Source organism: Cervus canadensis, chromosome 6, assembly GCF_019320065.1.
Source record: "Cervus canadensis isolate Bull #8, Minnesota chromosome 6, ASM1932006v1, whole genome shotgun sequence".
NCBI lineage: Eukaryota > Metazoa > Chordata > Mammalia > Artiodactyla > Cervidae > Cervus > Cervus canadensis.
In genome coordinates this window covers 19,372,002-19,397,309 of record NC_057391.1, presented here as the reverse complement: position 1 = coordinate 19,397,309, position 25,308 = coordinate 19,372,002, and the positions used below count along the sequence as shown (strand labels likewise).

Genomic DNA, 25,308 nt, shown 5'->3' with positions numbered 1-25,308 from the left:
TTACTTTTCTCTATTGTTTCTATTTCTCTTCTTTTAATGACTGTATATTGAAATTAAAATGAATAATCCTCTATTAAATATTGAAATTTTTTGTTGTGTGTGATGAATGTTTCTTTTGTTAATGAATCCCTCAAAACTAAAATGAAAGTAAAACTTTCAGCAAAACAAGCCACCCAGTTGGGGTAATTTGTAACAGCAGCTCCTCAGAAAGTGATACAGTGAGAGAGCTGGGGTTTGTACACAAGTTTTTGTGAGTCCTGTGTTCTGAATAAGAGTGCAAGGGTATTCTTCCCTGTTCCTGAGAGAGTGCTGGTGAGGGGAAGATCAGTAAAAATTCAGCTCCCTGGGACCTCATTAGCTTGTGGTTGTTAAGGGATGAAGGGGTATGCTGACTGTTCTCTGTCCCTTCCAGTCTTCCTCCTTGCTGTTCTCCAACCTTCCCTATGTCCTGGAGGCGGACGTCATGGCCAGCTTGACCCCACTGCCTTTGTTTTTTTATGGAGTTTGGCCCATGCTTGACTACTGGCAGGATGTTGAAAGGTAGCTCCCTTTCACGGGTCCAGCTTGTCAGTGGCTCTGCATCTTTCCTTAAGACCACAGATCATATCTTGTGGCCTTTGGCAGCTCCAGCTCTGGCCCGTTGTTTGGTTCCCCTATTCCCTTTAAGGCTTCCAGGTATTCAACCTTTTTCCCTAAACAAACCCTAGAGTACTACTGGTTTTCTTACCAGGCTCTTACTGGCTTTTCTTAATCCTGCCCACATCCTCATAAAAGACCCATTCTTAAAACTTCCTTTAGCCTTGCCTTTTGAGGGGATCATGTGTTTCCTACCCAGATCCTGACCAACATGGGGAGCCCCTGCTTAACCCCAGTTTCCTCAGCTCTTGTCTTCACCTGCTCATTTGGAACCACCTTAAGTGCTGTTCTTCCACGTGCCTTTGGGAGGTCATTTCTGCCCTGATGGAAGCCTTCTAGGCGTGCCAGCTGCTCGGGCACTCTGGCAAAGTTAAAGAAAATCCTGTCTCCCTCCTTGGTCACTCCCTCACAAAGGTCCCAAGCAGGCTGACTGGGTCTCAGGGCTCCCCACCTTCCATCCCCAGGAACTGGGCTAGGTGTAGATCTGGGCTAGGCAGGGAAGTATCTGAGAGACAAACCTCTTTTCCCACTAGAGCCTTGGAGGGATAAGAAAGATTCTATTACTCTGTCAGTCTCACAGAGCAGGCCCCTCCTTTAACCAAGACAGCTTTCTCCTCTGAGGCCTCTTATTTCTTAGGCAAACAGGCTCCTGGCAGGGTGTGCTATCCTATTGTCAGACATGCCCAGACAGACCTAATTCTACTTACACTTGGGCTGGATGCTTGTGTGGAAGGTTGAGAAGGTAGATTTGGGCTTAAGGGAGGAAGGGTTCCAATGCAACAAGTTTTAACCCAATATTCTAGGCAAGAAACCACTAAATGTATTTGCATTGGAGAGAGAGTGAGGTCAACGTTGGGAAGAGTCTAGTGTGTTGTCTTCTCAGTGTCTGTGCTCTTGTGCTCCCTCTAGCTGAAATATCTCACCTGGGAGGATCCCTTTGGGAACTCTCCACCATCACACCTTGTTTTATTCTCAGCAGAGCATTTCTTATTCTCTGAAATCACAGCTGTTTTCGTCTTTCTTCACCCATTCCATGAGGGCAGGATGCTATCTTTCTTAGTCAATGCTATACTCCCAGGGCCCGGCTCATAGTAGACAATCAATATGTGTTGAATTTGTTGAGTGAATAAATGTGTTTGACCCAATGAATGAATTTAGATGAGGAAGACTGGAGCGATCAAGGGACTTGGTTACCTGCTAAGGGTACATCAAGTTGGGACTAGAACCAGGCTATATAACTATATCTGCTATATCTAAGGGAAAAACAGGAGTGGGGGATGGGTTTGCAGGAAGGATGAGGAGAGCCCCATCTAGGCGATGGGCTGGTGGCAGTGAGCTGTAAAAGGACAGAACGGGACTTCCCTGGCAGTTCAGTGGTTAAGACTCTGCACTCCACCGAAGGGGGCACAGATTCAATCTTTGGCTGGGGAACTAAGGTCTCATATGCCATGCGGGGCGGGCGGCAAAAAAATAAAAGGCTGGGAAGGAGGGGATCTCTGGGAAGGTATTATGATGTACTGGCCAGAAGTGAGGTGGAAGAAAAGACAAGATCAAGGTAAGGAAAATGAAAATGAACTGGGTGTCTACTCGGTGCCTGGTGATGTACCAGGTATGGTACCCATGTGATCTAATTTACAATCCGTGGCATAGGTATCATGGTTGTTGTTGCTCAGTCACTAACTTGTGTCCGACTCTTTGTGACCCAGGCTTTCCTGTCCTTCACTATCTCCTGGAATTTGCTCAAACTTGTTTCCACCGAGTCAGTGATGCTATCTAACCATCTCTTTCTCTGCTGCCCCCTTCTCCTTCTGCCCTCTGTCTTTACCAGGATCAGGGTCTTTTCCAATGAGTCAGCTCTTTGCATCAGGTGACCAAAGTATTGGAGTTTTAGCTTCAGCATCAGTCCTTCTAACGAATATTTAATAGGTATCATTATCCCTATTTAAGGGAAATGGAGATGCAAGAGTTCAAATAAATTACCCTCTTTTTACCCACTTATCAAGTACCTGATGCCGAAGTTTGACCTTGTCCTGCCCTCTGCATGGCCCCTTTGAACATAAGATGAAACCTGAGAGTTTTCCTTCAGGATGTCACTGTGCCTGCAGTTCACAGTCAGTTGGAAGAGGGCAACAAGAAATAAGTGTTTATTCAGGGAAGGAAAGGGTGGGGCATAGGTATGAGGCTGTCATTTGCTTCAGAGGAGAAACTGAGGCACAATAAAGCAGGGGCTTCTTCTGATAAAGGGAGAGCAGTTAGAAGTGGGAAGAGTGGAGAGAGATGCAAGCTCCACTGGAGGGTCTTCTGCTGCAAGGCGCTCTGGAGGGGCAGCCCAGGGACAGCAGACCTGGCAGAGCAGAAGGCCCTGGAGCCAGAGATGACATAGATCCCCTTTTCTGGATTCCAACCTAGGGATGAGTAGGAGCGGAGGTGTGGCACAGGAGGGGCTGAATCCAGACCAGAGCACTGGGTGTGGGCCCCTCTCCCCTGCCCTTTCCTTGCAGTGGTGGTGCCCCTGGCTCTTTGCCCATACAGAAATGTGCCGTGGCCCCTGAGCCCAGACGTCCCAGGGCAGGCCTAATGTCCACTGCCCTTTGTCCCCATAGGTACGCTCACGTCTGTCAGACAGAGGCTCTGGGTTTGGGGTTGGAAAAGGAAGTTCCCGGAGGCCCAGGATGCAGACTCTGCCCTCCACAGAGCCGGCTTCTGTTCGGGCCACGGGGCTGCAAAGGTGTTCTTTGTGTCCGGAATGCCTCCAGAGAGGGATGTTGGCGGCAGCCCCCCAGTCCAGGGCTGGTCCCTGACCACCGAGGCCTAGCAGCTGTCTGGCTGCAGGTCAGGGGATGAGGGAACCCTCGGAGGTTGTCAGCAACCAGACCCTCACTCCCATCCTAAAGCTTCCCCTCTCGGCTTAGCTCAAACTTGCTCAGAAAGGCTTTCACAAACAGCGCAAGTCTGAAAACTCCCGAAAACTCGGGCGCTCTCCCCGCCCCTCCAGCCCTGGGGGCTTCAGGAGGGTCTGGGCTGCCTGCCAGCCCCAGGCTGTCCCCAGACTTAGGGGAGGGGGGGGTGCGGAGGCGGCGCTTTTACCCTCTCCTTCCTGCTCGGTCTCCGGCCCGGAGTTTTCCTCAGGCCCCAGCCTCCCAGGCTCCCCACCCTGCTCTCCTTTAACCCTTTCCTGCGAGGGAAGGAGGGGCGCGGCTCTCGGTTCTCTAGGGAGGCCCAGGAGGCGGCAGGGCTGGCCGGAGGAACGCAGAGAAAGGCCGGGTCCCCGAAACCAAGCCCCCTCTCCCCCACCGGGGTGCCCTTCCTTCCTCCCCCTCCCGCTGGGGAAAGGGGAATGTGGAAGGAAATTAACTTTGACCCCCGGATTCTGGCTCTGGGCCCAAGGCTTGAGTGGAAGGCAGAGGCTTTCAGGACCCCCGCCCCCGCCCTTCCCTCCCCGCCTTCCCCCGCCCCGCCGCCTCCCTCCGCGCCCCTTTAAGCTCCCGGGCAGACGCAGCTAAAGTTCATCCTGGAGGGACTGGCGCGGCGGTGAAGCGGGGGAGGCTGGGGGCGGAGGGAAGGGCGGCGGGAGCCCGATCGGTCCCACCCCCGTTGCAACCCCTGGCAGGAAGAGATTGTCGCGGGAGCCGCCGCCGAAAGGCTCGGAGCTCCGGGGAAAGGGCGCCCGAGCCGCGGCGGGTGGGTGCGCGAGCCGGGGGTGGGGGCTGTGTGTCGGGGGGACCCAGGCCGAGGCGGGGGCGCGCCGCCCGGAGGAGGGGGCGTGGCCTAGGCGCCTCCGGCCCGGGGACGCCGGTGACACTGTCGGCTCCTTCTTCCAGGGGCGGGCGGGGCAGCCATGCTCCTGTCCGGGGGCGACCCTCCGGGGCAGGAGTGGTTCATGGTGCAGACCAAGTCGAAGCCCCGGGTGCAGCGGCAGCGGCTGCAAGTGCAGCGCATCTTCAGAGTCAAGCTGAACGCTTTCCAGAGCCGCCCGGACACCCCCTACTTCTGGCTGCAGCTCGAGGGACCCAGGGAGAACATGGGCAAAGCCAAGGTAAACAGCGTCTGGCCTCCTATCACTTCCAGCCAGACCTTTCTCCCGCCCTTCGCCCGCCTTCCCTCCCCCTCCGCCCTCCCCCCTCCCAACCCGGGGAGACAAGGGTCCCCAGGGGCGCCCCGACCTGGACCGGGCAGTATGGCGGGCAGGTACTGGGCCATGCCCTGCCTCTCCACATCTGCAGCCTTGGGTCCTTCCCTCTGGTTCCTTCTTTCTTTTCTGCCCCACCCCTCTGTTGCGTGTCACTTCGGTCCCTCAAGTGTGTTGGGAAAGGCTCTGCGTCGCGTGTCCCCCCAGGAGCCTTCCCTGGCCAGAGGCCCGCGTTTACAGACTATTCCTCCATCAGGGGAGCAACTTAAGGTCTGGTATTTCTGTAGTCTGTGCAGCATACCTCTTTGTTCTCCACCCAGAGGCTGGAAGGCCCAGGTCTTTCTGCCTTCTTGTAAGTCTCCTTAAATCCTGGGTTGCGCCTCGGAGCCTGAGTGCTGGGACTGGAGGGGCCATTAGAGACTCCGCTAGAGAAATGCTGGCATTTTACAGATGAGGTCCTGGGGACTGGAGAGCGTCAGGGGCCTCCTGGAACACTTCGGGTCGGGTAGGTGGGGGTGGCAGGGGCTCTGGGCTCAGAGCCCCACACTCTTGATGCCCTAGGCGGCCTCTTGCAGGGGCTCAGGGGCAGGGGTGCAGCTGCTCTGGAAGGCAGCAGGCTTTGGGGATGGGTGGGAATCCTCTGGGAGGAGGGCTGTGGGCTTCAGATGAAAGGGCCTGCTGTGTGGGGCTGGATGCTGGGCAGGCCAGGTCACCGTGTGCCTTTCTCGCGTCGGCTCTAGCTTCTCTCCCCCGCTTCTCCTCCACTTGGGCCTCTCAGGTTCCCTCTGACCCCCAGTCATGGCCAAGGTCTCCCTCTTCGCCCAGATTCCCTTATCTTATCTTTTCCCGGTAGAAATACTGCAGCCTCCCTCAGCCCCAGACCACCCTTCCCCTCCATGCACCCCACCCCACCCCAACACACTCCCCTTCCCCGGCTGGGTCTCTGCCAGTATCCTAATTGGTCAAGGCCATGGGTGGGGGAGGCCCAGAACACACTGGCCAGTGGACAGGCAGGCTAGAAAGTTCCTGCCTCAGCCCCTCCGCTGAGCTGCTTCGTCAGCAGTTTATCCAGTTCTAACAGAGGTGCTGGGGGAGGGGAGGGTGTCTGCCCACATAGCAGATGTGCAGGAGCTCTGGAGATGCAGACTTTTCAGTAGCTGGGATAGGCGGGTTAGCACGAGGAGCCTTTGGGTTGTTTGGGGGTCTTAATCTTTTTGTTAATTTGAAAGACACCCACTCACCCTTTTGTGAGACTGGGGGTGTCTAGCTGCCCTGACCCCTGCTTACATCCTTCATCAGCTTCTCCAGGCTCAGCTGCTCCTGCTCCCACTGCTGCCTCAGGGTCCCTGGGGCCACTGACTTTCCCTCACACCCCAGGCCCTGCTAGTGTAGCCAGTGGCTTTCTCCAATCCCCCCCACCCCGCCCCCATCCTTTCATCTCTTTCCCACCTGTTTTCTCCTGGAGAAAAGCACAGTTTAAGATGGAAACAACATGAGGGGTTTTGGATAACTCCCTCCCTTATTGTAAAGAACGAGCAGAAAGAAGGGATGAGTAGAGCTTTGGAGCAGGAGGGCAGGGAACGTGGGGAGGGTGAGGTTTTGTTCTAGAAGTAGGAGATCTGGGCTCAGTTTGCTGTCACCAAGTTAACTGCTGGGACAGACGGGTGTGGTAGAAAGAGCTGGAGATTGGGGTTTGCTACCTTCTAACTGGCTGACCTGGGTCAAATCACTGACCTTCTCTTGAGTTTATTTCCTCATCTATAAAACAAAGTACTAATACTCACTTCATGGAAGAGTTGTCAAGAGTCACCTGAAATAATGCACGCTTATTTTTGCAAATGTGGAGAGTTACAGGGTAGAGATGTCAGTAAGTGTTGTGGTTAGCTAGCTGTATAACTTTGAATGAGTTCTTTTCCCTCCCTGAGTCTGTCTCCTTGTTTGTGAAGTGAGAGGCTTGGATGAAATGCTTTCTAAGGTTCAGCGATCTGCTGCAGAAAAATTTCCCATGTATAAGGATGTCTTGAGCGGCTGATTGGTGGCTTAGTGATAAAGAATCTGCCCGCAATTTGGAAGACCTGGGTTCAGTCCCTGGGTTGGGAAGATCCCCTGGAGGAGGAAATGGCAATCCACCCCAGTATTCTTGCCTGGAAAATTCCATGGACAGAGGAACCTGGCGGGTTACAGTCCATGGGGTCACAAAGAGTTGGACATGACTGAGCACAGAAGAAGAAGGCTGTCTCGGGGTTTCCATGTAGAGGTGCTGTGGCTGACCCCAGTTCCAGCTGTAAGGACACAGAACCATGCACCTTGACAGTGAGTTGATATACACAGCCAGCTGGCAGAGAGAGCTCAGTGAGACTGAAGCTTGTGGGATGGAGAAGGGGTGATGGATGTCCTGTCAGTGAGGGGAGAAGTGGTCAAGAAGGGTACGGGCTTCTTTGGAGAAGAACTCGGGTGTGTTTATTATATGCACTGGTTTTCCAGGAAATCTCCATAGAACTCGAAAGTACCTTTAAGTAGTTTTCTTGTGGTGGGATTTAAAAAATAATGAAGGCATTGCTGGAAATCACATTCCTAGACAGCAAAAACAAGCCCTGGGGAGGCGTGGCCTTTCTGAGGTGAAATCAGCAAGTAGAAAGGAGAGTTTTTAGTTAATGATCCCAGTCTCTCAGCGATAAGCCCTGCTCAGCTCTTCTGTCCTCCTTGACAACGGTGTGAAGAAGGGTTGGATGCTGAGAGGACAGGGGACAGTTCGAGGCCACTCTTTTTGGAGACGATGGAATGAGGTGATGGGGAGCTCGGACTGAGATGGGGAGCCGAGGGACAGGGAGTGGTCTGCTGACTCTGGGCTTGGCTGTCAGGTACGAGTTGGCCTGTCCTGTCCCACAGTGACTGTGAGCCATGAAAGCGGTGGTGGCCAGGGGTGTGCTGAACCTGGCTCCTGCTGACCCATTGTTGAAAAGTCTTGAAAGTTTTTGAGCCAGCGGAGTCCTATTGACAGTTTGAAGTCAGCCAGGATGGGAGTAGTTACATCACGGAAGTTGGAAAATGCTGCAGATCAGGACTGCCCTCCCCACAACTGGCTCCCCACAACTTACCAGCATGCGTTAATTGTGTTGTGAGCACCTGATCCTTCTCCTTTAATTATTTGTTTTTATTTATTTTTTAAAGAAGATGCTTGCACATATATTTAGCTCTCTCCCTCTCGAGCTTCCCTCCCACGTCCTTCCCATTCAATCCTTCTGGGTCATCACAGAGCACAGAGCTAAGCTCCCTGTGTTGTACGGTAACTTCCCACTGGCTGTCTATTTTACACGTGGTAGTGTATATACGTCAGTGCACTCTCTCAGTTCTTCCCACTCTGCATATGTGTAGCTGATTCATGTTTTGTACATCAGAAACGACATTGTAAAGCAATTATACTCTCATTTTAAAAAGATGCTTATTTACATTTATTTTTATTTAGTTTTTGCAGCATGCGGGATCTTAGTTCCCTGGCCAGGGATCAAAGATCCCCTGGAGAAGGGATAAGCTACCCATTCCAGTATTCTTGGGCTTCCTTGTGGCTTAGTTGGTAAAAAATCTACCTACAATGCAAGAGACCTGGGTTTGATCCCCAGGTTGGGAAGATCCCCTGCAGAAGGGGAAGCCTACCCTCCTGTAATGGAAGCAAGGATTCTTAACCACTGAACTGCCAGGGAAGTCCCTCCTTTATTTTGAACTTAATTTTTCTTTATCAAAATAATACCTAATTTAAAAGTCCAGCAGATTTGTAAAAGTCCACAGGATAACGCAGTGATTCCCTGCTTTGTCCTGCCAACTCCCTCTTCTGTGCTCTTCCTTGTGGAAAATATCTGTTCTGGCATTTATACATCTCCACATTCCTAAAAAATACGTAGATCCTGTATCTTTGGATTAATTTTAGAAACCTTTTTACTTCCTATTATTGTAGGTGGGGCTTCCCTGATAGCTCAGTTGGTAAAGAATCTGCCTGCAATGCAGAGACCCTGGTTTGATTCCTGGGTGGGGAAGATCCCCTGGAGAAGGGATAGGCTATCCATTCCAGTATTCTTGGGCTTCCTTGTGGCTCAGTTGGTAAAAAATCTACCTACAATGCAAGAGACCTGGGTTCGATCCCCAGGGTGGGAAGATCCCCTGGAGAAGGGAAAGCCTACCCACTCCAGTATTCTGGCCTGGAGAATTCCGTGGACTGTATAGTCCATGGATCGCAAAGAGTCGGACACGACTGAGCGACTTTCATTATAGGTGAGGATTTAACTCCTTTATATTGCCATCCCTTTTTTCTTCCCAATATGGCTATATTTCATTTTCTGTTAAATCTGTATTTATTATTTGCAACATTATGCCCATCCAAATATCACTCACATCTAAACATTGAAGTGTACTCTGATTAGGTTTTCTATCTTACTTTTCAATTTTTCTGAGGTAAAGAGCTCAACACCCTTCCTGTTTGTTTGTTTTCCTTTGTACCGATTGCTAATTCTTATAACTTTCAGTAGCTTCTCACTACAATTTTCTGCACGGATAAGGTTTTGATTCAAGGTGGCCTGTTACAGATTTTTTCCTGGGGGTGTCCTTCTTTCTGTCTGGTCAGGCTTGCATGGCTATCATCCTGAGACTCCTGTTTGCTGTCATTTTCTTGGCATCCTCTTGCCCTTTTTCTTTGTTAAACGCTGTGTTTCCTGAACGCTGTGTCTTTGTCTTGGGTTGGTGGGGCGCGTCTGTCAGTAGCGTCATTAAGTTAAAAAGATGGTGCTGTGCTAAAGATCATGCTGATAACTTAGGTCAACCTTCCTGTTTCTTGAATTCCACTCTTCAACCTGAATTAGTTGTCCTCTGTGCCTCCCAGAACAATGCTTGATACATATTAGATGCTCAGTAATGATTTCTTGAATGGATGAATACATTCTGAAATTTCTCTCCACAGTCATTCTGGAGATTGTCTTTGCTTTTTCGCTAAGTTGGGTCTCCTTTCTTGGTTTTTCCTTTCTTGATTTGCTGGAAAATGCTCTTCAGTAGCGTCCTGAGAAAGGCTTTAGAGGAAATAAATTCTTGGGGTTGCATATCGGTGTATCTCCATTGCATATCTGAAGGTCACTTGATTGACAGTTTGGCTGGTATTGAATTATACATGGAAGATTATTTTCCTTCAGAAGTGAGAAGGCATTAATCTATTGACTTCTTGCTTTGGGGACATCTGAAGCTATTCTTGGTCCCTGATCCTTTGATGTGAAGCATTTTTTTCTCTCTGGAAGTTTGTAGTTTCCCTCACTCTTCTGAGACACCCCAGAGAGACCCTTTTGTGTGGGTATCTGTCTTCATCCATTGTTGGTTACTGTGGCTGAATCTCTGAAAGAGAAGAAGGAGTTTCTCTGCACTCATTGCTCACTGTTGACCTCACTGTTGGCCTTCCTCTCTTCCTCCATGATTTTGTGTGGTACCCACACTCTCAAGTACACTCATCAACTTCTGCAGAACAAACTTCAGTGGGTAGGGTGGTACTTGCTCAGTGTTTGTGCAGTGGGGTAGGTGGGCTCCCAGATCTAACTGCTCCTCACACAACTTTATCTTAGTCCACCTTTTATTTATTTATTTTTTTTAAATTTACTTGGCTGCACTGGGATCTTCGTTGCAGCTTGTGGGATCATCAGTCTTTAGCTGTGGTACGTGAACTCTTAGTTGCAGCACGGGGGATCTAGTTCCCTGACCAGGGATTGAACCCAGGCCGCCTGCGTTGGGAGCATGGAGTCTTAGCCACTAGACCACCAGGGAAGTCTCCTAAGTCCACTTTTTAAAAAATGTTCTCCTTCACTCCTAATTCTGGAGTTTTTTGGTGCTGCCATTTTTATTTATTTATTTATTTATTTATTTTTAGCTTTTTGAGTATTCTGCAGTGTAATTTGGTGTGCTTCTAAAAAGCAGACAATGAATGGCAACTGGCTTATGAGAAAGAAGAATCCTAAGTCAGGACTGATAAAGTATACAGCAGTAGTAAGCTGTCTGGTGGTATTATTTTTTATTTAACTGACACATTGACCGATGACTCACAGGACACTGGGCAATATATTTTAACAAATACACAACATTTTTCTGTGTGTACTTTGTCCCTGCATCTTCTCTACTTCTTCTCCTCTTGGAGAAAAAGGTCTGGGTTGGCTTAAAGCAGGAAATTTGCTCCAGATATTTTCTGGATGTAAATGCCTTTATCTGTTTTTTCTCTAACTCGCCATTGGCTTCCTTAGTGGCTCCATGGTAAAGAATCCGCCTGCCAGTGCAAGAGATGCAAGAGACTGGGTTCTATCTCTGGGTCAGGGAGATCCCCTGGAGTAGGAAATCACAACCCATTCTAGTATTCTTGCCTGGAAAATTCCATGGACAGAGGAGCCTGATGGGCTACAGTCCATGGGGTCGCAAAGAGTTGGGCATGACTGAATGACTGAGAACACACACATATATATAGACAGCATCATGGTTAAGACCTCAGACTTTGGAGTCAGAATGCCTGAGTGTCCCAGCCTCTGTCTGTGTGACCTCAGACATGTGTCCTTTCTTGCTCACCTAAAACGGGGAGGATAGTAATTTCCACATAGGTCTGAGAGAGGAATCAACGAGTTAATGTATGTAAAGAGCCTGGCACCTAGCAAGTACTCAATAAATATCAGTTCAGATTTATTATTTTGAAAATTACCTCATTTCCAATATATATTTAAATTTTATTTATTTCTTTATTTATTGGCTGTGCTATGTGCAGGCTGTTCTCTGGTTGTGGCGAGTGGGGGCTAATCTCTGTTTGCAGTGCGTGGGCTTCTCGTTGCAGTAGCTTCTCTTGTTCCCAGGAGAACAAGGTGGCTCTAGGTGTGCCAGCTTCAGTGGTTGCAGCCCCCGGTCTCTAAAGCACCAGCTCAGTCGTTGTGGCACATGGGCTTAGTTGATCCGTGGCATGTGGGATCTTCCCGTGGCCTGGGCCAGGTGGAAGAAGTAAGCGCAGACCTGAGCAACCTCGCTCACCCGCCGCCTGGGAAGGGTGAGCCTGACCAGGTGGGGTAACTCTTATAGGTCTGAACACCGTGAACCCCATGTGGTCTTGGGGATGGCTGTTGGAGATCCAAAATGGAGATTTGCTCCTTATGGATCTGTCAGGGGGAGACAGGGCGAGGGATGACTATCAATGACACAGGGGTGAGGAGGGGCTTGGGGATGAATGCAGTCATCAGGGCTGGCCGATTAAGAGGGAATTCCCATGGTTCCTCAGAGCTCATGGGGTCATGCTGGTGGAACTCAGTCAGAGAGTGGAAGAACCCAACCTCTTCCATCCCAATGCCCTCTAAAGACTGAGTGTGTGAGCCCTGGAAACATGAGGATCTGGTGCCCAGACAGCCAGAGGCCTCCCTTCCGGCTCAACCATTGTGTATATCTGTGGGGATCCCTTGGATACCAGACCAGGGACTTATCTTCTCCTCTGTCCCCTCTGAGCAACAGAGTTACCATGGTTACAAGTTACAGGTTGTGCCAGAGACCTTCTGCAGGGGGATTAACAAGAATCTCACAGGATTACCCCGTAGTCACTTGTAGTCAACCCAAGGAGGCGGAAAGAGCTCTGATTTCAGAGTCGGACAGATGGCAGCTGTGGTCTTCACCCAGTCATCCGCGGACTGTGTGTCCCTGGGTCAGCGATATGGCCTTTCTGAGCCTGCAAAATGGGAATAGTCTGTACTAGGCTCAAGCGAAGCACTTCCTTTGTGTTAACTCACTGAAACTTCCTGATAGCCTAATGAGGGGGGAAACCATTATCCCCATTTTACAGATGAGGAAACCTAGGCACAGGGAGAGTTAATAACTTGGAGGGTACTCAGTCATGTGCCATCTCCCTCCCCTCAGCTATTGCACAATTCTAGAACACCAAGGTAGGACTGGCCCTTGGGAGTGTCTCATTTAATCCAGCTTTTTACAGGTAAGGAGTCTGAGCCCCTGAGAAGGTGATACATTTTTCACAGTAACCCTAACGTATTGAGGTCAGGTTGGAACTAGAACCAGAACCCTTGTCTCCAAGCCCAGGTACTCCCCTCCCCCATCTGTCAAAGCTCCCTGGAAAGAGAGGAGAGTGTGAGAAGGGAGGACTAGGGAGAGAGGGCTGGGCCCTGGGCAGGAGTTGGGGGGGCGGGGATGGGTCATTCGGCTCATGGTGAGCAGGGGGAGCGCACGTGCTTAGTGAGGGGAGTGAGCTCTGGTGACGGGCTGGCTTCCTTCGTGTTCTCCCCACTGGCTGCAGGAGTACCTGAAGGGCCTGTGCAACCCGGAGCTATGGAAGGAGGTCCGCTACCCGGCGGCTCTGCACTGCGCCTTCCTCGGGGCCCAGGGCCTCTTCCTGGACTGCCTGTGCTGGAGCACCCTGGCCTACCTGGTGCCCGGCCCCCCGGGCTCCCTAATGGTGGGCGGGCTGACCGAGTCTTTCATCATGACCCAGAACTGGCTGGAGGAGCTGGTGGGGCGGCTGCGCTGGGGCCCAGCCCCTTTGCTCACTCCCCGCGGCATCTGGGAAGCCGAGGTGACCCGGGCCTTCGGGGCCCTGGTCTGGATCCGTGGTGACCAGTATGCCGGGGACCTGCTGCAGCTGCCCCCAGCAGTCCAGGAGCTGCTGCTGAGCCTGGTGCGGGATGCTGCAGGCAAGGAGGACATCATCCAGTGGCTCAGCCGCATCGGCACCTCCGACTCCCACTCAGACCCTGAGCTCCTGATCTGCCCAACCCACCAGCAAAAGGAAGGTCCAACCATGGCGGCCGTGGGAGATGGTCCTGGCCCCTTTCTGGAGATGGGGAGCCCAGAAAATTCAAAGAGATTAACCAGCCTGGGAGCGACAGGGGCCCTAATCTCGGGTACCCCAGGCTCGAATACCCAGCAGGAGACAGCCAACCAGCTGGTCCGGTAAGTTCTGGAGAATCAGTTTGGCTTATCTCCTGTTTCTGCACCCCAACCCCAGGGAAAGAGTTCGGGACCTAACTCACCTTCCCACCTTTCCAACAAACTCGGGTTTCCTCCAGGGTCACTTCCAACAACCAAGGTGGTATGGACTGTGCTCGCGAGGAAGGGTCAGTGCAAGCCGGCAGCAGCCAGGACCCCGTGGATCACACCCAAGCCTCGTCCCAGCAGAGGCAGGTCCGGAGAGGGGAAGACAAGCTCCCTCTCCAGCCTCCAGTATCGGCCCTGAGTGTGTGCTCACCCTGGAAGGCCTGGACCCCAGGGCCAACCTTTGCACCCCTGTGGCCAGGGGCTATTGCTGCTACCTTCTGGAGGATCAATGAACTGCATTCTCTTCACCTGGCCTGGCTCCTGTCCCAGGCATGCTTTAGTTTCCCTTTCTGGCAGAGGCCACTGGGCCCCATTCAGTTCAAGCTGCCAGGGCAGAATCCTTTGCCCTTAAACCTGGGATGGAAACAGAAGGAGCTGGTTCCTCTGCCCAGTGTGGAAAGCTCAGATTGTACACCAGACGGCGGGCCGGGAGGAGAGGCAGCCCTACAGAACTGCCCAAGGCCAGAGACCCCTAAAAACGTCATGAGTTTACTGGTGGTCTCAGGAGGCTCAGGGGTAAAGGATAAGTCCATCCCAGGACTTCCACAGATAGGGCCACCTTTGCCCTCTACACCCCAGCTCCAAGCCAGAAGTGAGCTGGGGGATCAAGAAAGTATGCCCTGGGATTGTAAGGGGCCAGGAGAGGAGCCCGTCCCAGTTCCGCCCCCTGGGCAAGGCGTGCCTGCTGCTCCAGGGGGGCTGACAGCTCCGTCGGGACCTGACTCTAAGACAGTGCCTGAAACTCTCAAAGTGCCCGTGGCTGCCGCAATGCCCACAGCTCAAACCCCACCCACAAGTCCAGTGCTGCCTGCAGCCCCCAAAGTGCCTGAAACCCAGATGACGGCGGCAGTCCCTGAGGAACGTGCAGCCTCCAAAGTGCCTTCAGCTCCAACAAAGCCAGCGGCTCAAGTGGGGCCCACAGCACAAAAGGCAGCTCTGGGTGAACCAGCGCCCGCGGCTCCCCAAACTCCCACAGCCCAGAAAAGGCAGGCAGCAAAAACATCGCCTGCAGGTCCCCAGACATCCAGAGCCCAGTCTGGGCCTGCCCCTAAAACCGGACCTACAGCTCCCAAAGCCCCTGCTGCCCCCCAGACTTCCAGAACTCCGAAAACACCGGCGGCTCAGAAGGCACCCACAGGTCCGGGGTCCACCCTGGATGCAGGCAAACCCATCAGTGAGGGCCAGCCTCCGTCCAGGGGCAGTGCTTCCTTCCTGAAGGGCCAGGGGCAGGCTGGAAGTCAGGGGCCACCATGCAGTGGCACTTCGACTCCCAGTGGCAAGCGCCAGCCTCAGGTGGAGGGGCTCCTGGGGGCTTCTTGGGAGGGGACCCCAAGGCAGCCGACTCGCCACCCACAGGCCAGCAACACAGTGACCAGCTTCCAGAGGTACCACGAGGCTCTGAACACACCCTTCGAGCTGGACCTGTCAGAAGAACCCGGGAACCCGGAGTTGCGGCGGGTGGTCATCGACGGCAGCAGCGTGGCCATGGTGTGAGTAGGCATGGGCCTGGGTGGGCTGGGACTGCCGGGGAGCTCAGGCAGGGCATCCCTGGGGTGATAGACTGCGGGCTTCCTTTCTCGATCTCTGTATACGGGTGACATGGGGTTCAAGTGGGGGAAAGAGGGGAGGGAAAGGCACATGTTGAGCAGCTACCGCATGCTGGGTGGTGCTTGCGAAATCGCAATAGCAGCCTTCCAAGGCGGATTTCTGTTCTCCTTCCTTGATAGAGGCAGAAACAGGCTCAGGGAAGTGATGGATCTTGCCCAAGCTCCCAGAGCCAGTAAGGGACCCTTCCGGCCTTTGGGTTCAGATCTGCCCAGGCCTACAATCTTTCCCTTTCAGCCTGCCTCACTCACATAGCAGGGGGCCTGTAAACCCTAGTTTTCAAATGTTCAGCCCAACCCTTAAGGCCCAGCACTGATCTCTGTGAAGATTTTCCTAACCGTGCCAACCTGTAGAGACCAGCTCCCTGCACAGCACTTCCTGCCGTATATATATGTCAGCATAAATACTTGCAAGGTGTCTTCATTTGCCCATGTCGTAGAATAGTTATTATCTGTGCTGAGAACATTGCCAGCACACGGTCATGGTCAGCAAATGTTTGTTTGCTTCCAGCCCTAAACTGAGCTGTTTGGTTGTAGAGGTTGCCCTCTTCCTTTTGCCCTGGAGGCCCCTACACACACACACACACACACACACACACGAGCAGGTGAGTGGACCCAGTAGGTGCTCACTGTTTGATGAGGGAGGGACGGGGGAGGGCACTGTTGGTGCTAATGCTGGTGCCCTGGCATTTCTGATGCCCTGTGCTGTCCCGGGCTGGCTCTGAAGGAGGGGTGGAGAGGCCGGGCCATTCCTAGGGCAGAAAATTGCTCCCTCACTGGTACCCCTGACCCCTAACCCACCCCTAGGCACGGTCTCCAGCACTTCTTCTCCTGCCGGGGCATTGCCATGGCGGTGCAGTATTTCTGGAACCGGGGACACCGAGAGGTTACCGTGTTTATACCCACCTGGCAGCTGAAGAAGAATCGGAGGGTGAGAGGTGAGCTGTCCCCTGCCCCCCAGCCCCTCCAGTGTCAGCACGCCTTCTTTCTCCTTGCCTTTCTGTTCCCATCAGAGCCTTTTCCTCTTAGCGCTTCCTCTGACCATTGCTGTCTTCTGCCTTTCATCTCCAGAGAGCCACTTTCTGACAAAGCTACACTCCCTCAAGATGCTTTCAATCACCCCCTCCCAGCTCGAGAACGGCAAGAAGATCACCACCTACGACTACAGGTGTGTGGCTTTGCAGGCCTTCTCTTGTGGGGCCCCGGGCTTGGGCTGCACTGATGTGGGAGGCAGAGTCTTGCTTCATCTGCTCTGGAGAGATGGAGGCAAACGTGTCAGAGGGTCATGTGAGAGAGGGAAGTGTGGTGCACCGGCCCTCTGTAGGCAGAGGGGAGGAACACAGAGAGGAAATGGCTCCAAGCTGGTTCTATTCAAGTCCAGGGACTGTTCCTGAATTTGGGACTCGGCAATCCCATTTCTGTGAGTTAATAGGCTTTCCTCCCCCATCAACTATGGGCTGAAACCCTCGACTATCTTTGGATGGGACTAGCCCAAGTGACTCCTGGTGCTTCAAGCAAGCTGCTTCCCCCCAGCAGCTGATTCGGGTGCCAGTTTGGGTTGAAGCTCAGGTTTTCTCAAGGAATTGCTGCAGTCTTTTCCTCCCACCACCCTGGCTCTGGGAGGAGGTGTGTGTGTGGCTGGAGATTGGCTCTGAAAATGGAGTCAGACTGCCCCTGCCTCCTAGCTAAAGGCCGAATGACTCCCTATTTGTCAGTCCTCGGCGCACACTCAACATCCCTGCACGTCCAGTGTGCACAGGGGAGCCTGTGATGCTGCCTCTGTTGGGGGCAGAGAAGGCCCTCCCAGCTCACTGGCTCTGGGCTGGAGTCGATGCCCAGCAGGCACAGGTCTTGGCTTCACTTAGACACCTCCCATGCAGGGCAGGGAGAAGTTCTGTTCCTCCCTAAGACATGATATCCACTCAGCCTTCAGGTTTGGGTGGGCCAGTTCAAGCATCCTTCCTTCAATAACTGGTCCCCTGCATAAGGTCTTTAAGTGCTTTTAATTCAGGCCTGGCTTTGAGGGAAGACGGCTTTTCTGTGGGGCTTCCCAGGTGGCGCTAGTGGTAAAGAACCTGCCTGCCAACGCAGGAGACTTAAGAGACACGGGTTTGATCCCTGGGTCGGGAAGATCCCCTGGAGGAGAGCATGGCAATCCACTCCAGTATTATTGCCTGGGAGATCCCCTGGACAGAGGAGCCTGTCTGGTCCCAGTCCATAGGGTTGCACAGTATCGGACAAGACCCGCGACTTAGCACGCACGGCTTTTCTGCAGAAGGGCCCTCTGCTGGGCACTTTTGGAATTGCATGGTCGGGGTTGCCAGAATGGCTCGCTGCAGCAAATGCTGAGAAGTAGGTAGCCTTTGCTTTCTTTCCTGGTCACAGCCCTCTTTCAAGAAGTGATCCTTGGAAAAATGGATTTGTTTACTCAGGTAGGTATTTTTACATGTGTATAGATGCATACATATGTATATAAGTGTGTCTTGGCATGTACATGAATGTTGTCAATTGGTGAAGAAAAATCATGGAGTATTGGGTATTAATATCTGCTGTGTAGCAGGCACTGAGCTAGACACTTAAGTGTATTGTCTCATTCAGTTTAATTCTCACAGCAATCGAGGGTAGGTACCTTATGTTTGATCAACAGGTATGGAAACCGAAGCAATAAAGAGGTATGTGTGGATGTGGACAAGGCGTGGGTTTCTGTGTGTGTGTCTAAGCATGTGTATGTGAATGCCTATGTGTAAAATAGGGGTCTTTGTTTGCATAGACAGTTGGGGGATGTGCATCTCAGGTTGCCTTTCCGGGGGCTCATGGCCCTCCAGCTAGCTGCATAGACGAGGGTGGGCTCTCAAGCCCTGGCTATCAAGGGCAGTGTTTTTGTCCTACACTTCTCAACAGGAAGCTACAAATTTAGTTTCTCAGAGGACTGGGGAGGTGAGAGGCTGGGCACTGGGTCCATAGCGACTCCCCCTCTCCCCGCAGGTTCATGGTCAAGCTGGCGGAAGAGACAGATGGCATCATCGTCACCAATGAGCAGCTCCACGTCCTGATGAATAATTCCAAGAAACTGATGGTCAAAGACCGGTGAGGCAGCTTCCATGGGATTGGGCTGTTCCTTCCCCGTGGGTGCCGGACAGCCCCTGGCAGGGGGGTTGGAGGCAGGGAGGGAGACGGGCCTTGGAGCGGTACTCACCAGCACCTGCTGGGAGGATATATTGGTCTCAGTTCTTGTGGAGATGCCAGCTGGCAACAGGGTGTGGGTGGGTCAAGGGCTCCGTAGTGACCTTTCTTCCTCTGTCCCGGGCCCAGCCTGCTGCCCTTCACCTTTGCGGGGAATCTCTTCATGGTGCCGGATGACCCCCTGGGCCGTGATGGCCCCACCCTGGATGAGTTTCTGAAGAAGCCAAACAGGTAATGGGCTGGACCTCCCCAACCCCCTGCCACCTCCCAGCTCCTCCTGGGACTGACTGGAAGCTTCCCCATGGTGCTAGCCAACATTTGTTTAGTGCTTAATACTGAGCAGAGCGATTTGACTTTTTCAGGTTCTTTGTACTTCCACCCACACCTGCGCATCCGTAAACTAATTACAGAATGGTTTTACAGTTTCACAATCTTGCACACATGCTTTACTACTGTACGTATCCTTCCCCAGCTGGCCTCTGTCCCCATTTTTGATTGTTTTTCCCAGGTGCGCACCATGTTAGTTCATGTGGCTGGCTTTAACGTCCATTCTCTATTCCGTTGCATGAGTGCCCGACAGGTTTACGGGGTGTCTGATGGGAGGCCATGTGACAGCTTCCGTGTTATGCTGTGGGCACCCGTGCTGCGGTGAACCACCTTGTTCTTCTTTCGTTGCATGCAGGGGGAGCTGTGTCTTGAGCATATACCAAGAGGAATGTTTTTCCACGTGTCTTTCCCCCTTTGACCCTCACAGCTTGAGTTAGACACATGTGATCACTATCCTTGTTTTACAGACAAGGAATCTGAGACTCAAGTACTTCCCCCAGTTCACTGTGCTGGTGCCAGCAGAACTGATTTGTAGTAACTCCGTTCCTCTGGCTTCCGCCCACTCTGAGCCTCCCAGTTCCCTGGGTCCAGCAGGGGACTGTGGTCAGCACCTTCTGGGCGGGGCACTGCTTCCTGGGTCAGGTCCCCCAGTCCCGTTCCCCATTTTGAGGAAAAGTGCTGCGGCCAAGGTCTGTGTGTTGTGCCCGCCTAAGCCCCTTGTCAGGTCTCCTTCCCTCTCTTGAGCTCCCCTGGCTTGCTCACCCTAGAGTCTGGTTGGAAGGACCAATCATCTAATTCTTATCAAACCATTGGCTTAAAACTGCTTGGAAATGTCACTTGGTCAATGAGATTTTGATTAAATAAGCCTTCAAAGCCCAGATGAATATCTGACATTGCAGTTTAGTGGACGCTGGGGCTGGAGGGAGTATCTGTGGACAGGTTGTGCTGTGTGGGAGGCTGACCTGGCCTCAGGGGCACTCAGCCATTTAGTTTCACCACAAGTGGCCTCTCAGGCAGGCTGGCCCCCACCTCCTCCAACAGACCCTTCTGCCCTGCTGTTTCGGTGTAGGTTGGACACCGACATTGGCAACTTCCTGAAGGTGTGGAAGACCCTTCCTCCCAGCTCGGCCAGCATCTCTGAGCTGAGGGATGACACGAGAGAGTCTGGCCCCCTGGAAAGTCTGCAGAATGTGGAAGAAGTCAGGGAGGAGGAGGAGGTGGAGGAGGAGGAGGAGAGAGAGGACGAGGAGCAGAGAGAGGAGCAGGAGATGCAGAAGCCGGCTGAGGAGGAGGAGGAGGACCTGGACTCTTCGCTGATGTCCGTGTTCAGGGCTGAGTGCCCTTCCCTCTCAGAGGAAATCCTCAGGTGCCTCAGCCTCCACGACCCCCAGGACGAGGCCCTGGACATTGATCTCCAGCCGGCGGTGGCCTCTCCCTCGCTGGGCATCCCCTGGGATGGAAAGGCTCCCTGCCAGCAGGTCCTTGCCCAGCTGGCCCAGCTGACCATCCCCAGCAACTTCACCGCCCTCTCCTTCTTTATGGGGTTCACAGACTCCCACCGGGACGTCATCCCCGACTATGAAGCCCTTGTGGCGCCCTTGCACGGCCTCCTCAAGCAGAAGCCGGACTGGCGATGGGAGCTGGAGCATGAGAAGGCCTTCCTGGCCCTGAAGCGAGCCCTGGTGTCCGCTCTCTGCCTGTCCATCCCCAACCCCCAGCTGCCCTTCCACCTGGAGGTGACGGTGAGCCAAGTGGCCCTGACGGCCGTTGTATACCAGGAGCACTCGGGGAGGAAGCACCCTGTAGCCTATACCTCAAAACCCCTCCTCCCCGACGAGGACAGTGAGGGCCCACAGTCAGGGGGAGACAGCCCCTACGCCGTGGCCTGGGCCCTCAAGCATTTCTCCCGCTACATTGGGGAGACCCCCGTGGTCCTGGACCTTTTCTACGCCTCCCGGACCTCTGTGGACCCTGAGGCGTGGGATGGCCGCAGGGTTGCCAAAGCGTGGTTGATCAGATGGGCCCTCTTGGTACAGGACAAGGGCAAGAGAGCGCTGGAACTGACCCTTCTCCAGGGCCTGCTGGGGAAAAACCGGCTGCTGACTCCCACGGCTTCCATGCCTCGGTTTTTCCAGGTTCTGCCTCCTTTTTCTGACCTGTCCACTTTTGTCTGCATCCACATGTCGGGGTACTGCTTTTATCGGGAGGATGAGTGGTGTGCTGGCTTCGGTCTCTATGTGCTGTCTCCCACCAGCCCCCCTGTCTCCCTCTCCTTCTCTTGCTCCCCTTACACCCCGACCTATGCCCACCTGGCGGCCGTGGCCTGTGGCCTGGAGCGTTTTGGCCAGTCCCACATGCCCGTGGTTTTCCTCACGCACTGCAACTGGATCTTCAGCCTCCTCTGGGAGCTCCTGCCCCTTTGGAGGGCTCGGGGCTTCCTCTCCTCTGATGGGACCCCACTACCTCACCCAAGCCTGCTCTCCTACATCATAGACCTCACCTCTGGCCTCTCGTCCCTCCCGTTCATCTATCGAACCTCCTACCGGGGCTCCCTATTTGCTGTGACGGTGGACACCCTAGCCAAGGAGGGTGCCCAGGGGGGCGATCAGTGTTGGAATTTGCCAAACGACGTGCCCGCCCCTGTAGTGACTCCCCGTACCCTGTGCAAGCGGCCCGACTTGGTGGCGTTGCAGCGGAGCGACAGCACCCTGGCCGATATCATGGCCAAGCTGCAGGCCGGGCAGAAGGTATCCAACTCCTCACCCTTCAGTTCTGCCTTTAGTTCCCTCAGCCTCGACAAAGAGAGCGGCCTGCTTATGTTCAAGGGAGACAAGAGGCCCAGGGTCTGGGTGGTCCCGCGGCAGCTCCGGAGGGACCTGATTTTCGCTGTGCATGATGGCCCCATGGGGGCCCACCAGAGGCCCGAGGAGACCTATAGGAAGCTGCGGATGCTGGGGTGGTGGCCAGGGATGCAGGAGCACGTGAGACATTACTGCAGGAGCTGCTTGTTCTGCATCCCCCGGAGTCTCCTAGGCAGTGAGGTGAAGGTCATTGAGTCTCTGTGGCCCCTCAGGTCCACCGCCCCCTGGTCCAACCTGCAGATTGAGGTGGTGGGCCCGGTCACCGTCAGCGAGGAGGGCCACAAGCACGTGCTGATCGTGGCTGACCCCAACACCCGGTGGGTGGAGGCGTTCCCGCTGAAGCCTTACACGCACACGGCTGTGGCCCAGCTGCTGCTTCAGCATGTGTTCGCCAGGTGGGGCATTCCCGTGAGGCTGGAGGCTGCCCAGGGCCCCCAGTTTGCCCGCCACGTCCTGGTGAGCTGTGGGCTGGCCCTGGGAGTTCATGTGGCCTCCCCGAGCAGGGACCTCCAGTTCCCCTGCCTGACGAGCTCTGGGGCCTACTGGGAATTCAAAAGGGCCCTCAAAGAGTTCATCTTCTTGCATGGCAAGAAGTGGGCGGCTTGCCTGCCCTTGCTGCACCTGGCCTTCAGGGCCTCCTCCAGCCAGGCCTCGCCCTTCCATATCCTGACAGGGGCCGAGGAGAGGCTGACCGAGCCCCTGTGGTGGGAGATGAGCAGTGCGAACATTGAAGGGCTCAAGATGGATTTATTCCTGCTACAGCTCACAAGGGAGCTGCTGGAGCTCCACTGGAAGGCGGCCGAGAAGACCAGCGAAAAGGCAGAGAACAGGCGTTTCAGGCGTGAGAGGCAGGAGAGGGAGTGGAACGTGGGGGACCAGGTCCTCGTGCTGTCCCTCCCCAGGAACGGCAGCAGTGCCAAGTGGGTGGGCCCCTTCTATGTCGGGGACCGGCTCAGCCCGTCCTTCTACAGGGTCTGGGGCTTCCCCACCCCGGAGAAGCTTGGCTGCATCTATCCTAGCAGTCTGATGAAGCCCTTTGCCAAGAGCGTCACCCCGCTATCCTTCAAGGTCTTGGAGCAGTGAGCTGGAGCAGTGGGGGAGCCCCCTCCCAGGGTCCTGGGCTGCTGCTGCTAGGTCTCCCCCTGCCCCCAGGCACGCTCTCACAGCCTCCCCACCCCTACCCCCGGGACTCTTCACTGTGCCTTTTATAGAGAAGTTACTTCACAAAGCTTTGCTGAACTGCCTTGAACTGGGGACCAGCGTCCCGATGAAACATCTCCCCAGTATGGGGTACTGGGAGAATCTGCTGAAGGCTATCAGATGTGGGCCTCTGGCAGTTCTACCCTGGGGAGCAGAGAGTTCCTTTCCCGAGGTAGGCCGGGTTCAATGTCTCTCCCCAAGTGAGAATGTACACACACGTACACACACAGCCCGGAATCTTACTCCTGGCTGTCCTTACCATGAAATGGTGTGGCTCTGGACCTCAGAATTGAAACCACATTCCCCTGTCAAACAGAAACCCCGGATACGGGCTCCTCCCCCATCTGTCCATTTGGGGAACCTTTGCCCTTGAAGCCGTAACAGCTGAGACAAATCCATGCAGTCTAAGGAGAGGCGCCCATCCTCGGGCTCATGGACCGCCTTCTCAGGCCAGGCTAGGCCTGCCCATTGATCAAGGAAGGACTGGGAGTCCTGGGCCCCGAGGTTTAGAGCCTCAGGGGAGGCTAGGTGGGAGGATGCCAGCCAGGTGGGCTCGTCCTGCCCGTCGGCTCTGGAAGGGCAAGGGGGAGAGAGTCAGCCTACCTCATTTGACTCCAGCCAATGGAGACACTCCCTGACCCTGGCTTTAAGGACATGGACCCTACAGGAGTCAAGGATCTCGATGCCAAGTGTGGCATCTCTACCTGAAGAGCTGCTTTGACTAGACCAAGGGGCCCAGGCCTCTGTTTTGGGTTGGCGGGGGGTCACTGAAATGAGCAGTCTGGCACAGTGTGGTGCTGGTGTGGCTCTTCATTCCAGCCCCACCCCGAAACCCACAGCCCCCTCCTCCCACTGCCCCTGTGCGCTGCATCCCCGGACCCTACAGAGTATGGCTGCTTTGTCTGGGTTCTCCCATCCCGCCCCAGTCCCCTGGATTTGCCTTCTGTGTAGAGACAATCCTGGCGCCCCCTGCCACCTCCCAGCCACTCTGCAGAGATCACTCACTGGGAGAGTGCGTCTCCCACAGGTGTGTGCCTTCACTCACCCTCTGGATTGCTGCTGTCGCCAACAGAGAGGGTTCGAGGTGGGGGCCAGCACTGTCACTCTGGCTGAGCCTCTGTGCAGTTTCATTTCTCCGAAGCTGAGCCGGCCTCCTTGCCTAGCTCACGTTGCCAAAACACTTGATATTGTTGGAGCCAGAGTAGTACTTGCCATCAAGTCCAATTTGCTTGTTTTACAGGCAAAGAAAGAGGCCCAGAAAGGGGAAGTGACTTGCCCAAAGTCATACAGAGTTGGTGGCTGAGCTGGGACCAGGATTAAGCTTCTTAGTTCGCTGTTCACTGTAGGTGGGGGTTCAAGTGAGAGAAGCTCTTAAAATCCTGTACCCATCTTCCCTCCCAACTCCCCATCTCCCAAATCTTGTAGGCAAACTACTTAGGTGTTGCCCTTAAGCCATTTCTAGCTGTTAATTCTGTCCAGGAAAGAATGATTGGGTGACAGCTGAGACACTGAAAGGTGAGCCGTGGGGTTTTTAGCTGATACCTCTCTCCCCCTCCTCCTCCCCTGCATGTCCCCCTCTTCTTCCCTTCCTCGTCCTCCCTCTGATGGTCTGTTCAACCTCATTCTCCCTCCCCAGTGCTGTACCCATTCCCCTGTTAACCACATTTATGATATTATACCTGTTTGTGACCTTTTTTTTTTTCCATTTGATTTGTCAATAAATGGATCAAAATGGAGCTCATGTCCAGGTTTTTTGTTTGTTTTAACTTTAGACTCAATTATGGGCTTCCTGGTGGCTCAGATGGTAAAGAATCCACTTGCAATGCAGGAGACCTGGGTGGAGAAGATCCCCTGGAGAAGGAAATGGCAACCCACTCCAGTGTTCTTGCCTGGAAAATTCCACGGACAGAGGAGCCTAGCGGGCTACAGTCCACGGGGTCACAAAGAGTCGGACACAGCTGAGCAGGTGGGAATGAAGATGAATGAAGGCTGGTGTAAGAATGGTATCCATACTGAACCAACTTGGCTATGTCAGAAACACAGCAGAACTAGGTTTGAATACTGACTCCATGGCTGCAACCTATGTGGTCTTCTCCTGAAGTCTTGGTCTCCCCATCTGTCTACTGCAGGCTAACAATTTCTAAATTACGGGTGGTGCAAGGATCTTATGAAATAATCCATGCAAAGATTGGCTCCTGTGGTGCGGGGTATGGTGTAAGCCTTAATCACTGGGATGGACTGGGTGTTTGTGTCCCCTTAGATTTATAAGTTGAAATCTCAG

General features: G+C 53.8%; 1 protein-coding gene across 3 annotated transcripts; it reads left to right on the top strand.

Annotated features, from left to right (window-relative positions):
• Positions 1 to 3,781: 3,781 nt before the first annotated feature.
• On the top strand, positions 3,782 to 24,768 carry NYNRIN (NYN domain and retroviral integrase containing). Of its 3 annotated transcripts, XM_043471031.1 has the most exons (10): positions 3,782 to 4,317; positions 4,458 to 4,672; positions 4,973 to 5,035; positions 13,056 to 13,708; positions 13,825 to 15,342; positions 16,264 to 16,394; positions 16,528 to 16,624; positions 18,442 to 18,543; positions 18,769 to 18,870; positions 20,036 to 24,768. In XM_043471031.1, exons 2-10 carry the CDS (start codon positions 4,475 to 4,477, stop codon positions 22,908 to 22,910), a joined length of 5,739 nt encoding a protein of 1,912 aa, XP_043326966.1. In that variant the 5' UTR covers positions 3,782 to 4,317; positions 4,458 to 4,474; the 3' UTR covers positions 22,911 to 24,768. The 3 variants fall into 3 exon arrangements, with proteins under 3 accessions (XP_043326966.1, XP_043326968.1, XP_043326967.1); XM_043471033.1 differs by lacking the exon at positions 4,973 to 5,035 and having other exon boundaries at positions 3,785 to 4,317; XM_043471032.1 differs by lacking the exon at positions 3,782 to 4,317 and having other exon boundaries at positions 4,336 to 4,672.
• Positions 24,769 to 25,308: the final 540 nt, after the last annotated feature.

Coding starts and splice junctions, on each gene's coding strand:
- NYNRIN (XM_043471031.1), top strand. CDS start 4,475: ATGCTCCTGTCCGGGGGCGACCCTCCGGGGCAGGAGTGGTTCATGGTG. Junction 5,036..13,055: donor CATCAGGGGAGCAACTTAAG/GTCTGGTATTTC, acceptor CACTGGCTGCAG/GAGTACCTGAAGGGCCTGTG. Junction 13,709..13,824: donor ACAGCCAACCAGCTGGTCCG/GTAAGTTCTGGA, acceptor GGTTTCCTCCAG/GGTCACTTCCAACAACCAAG.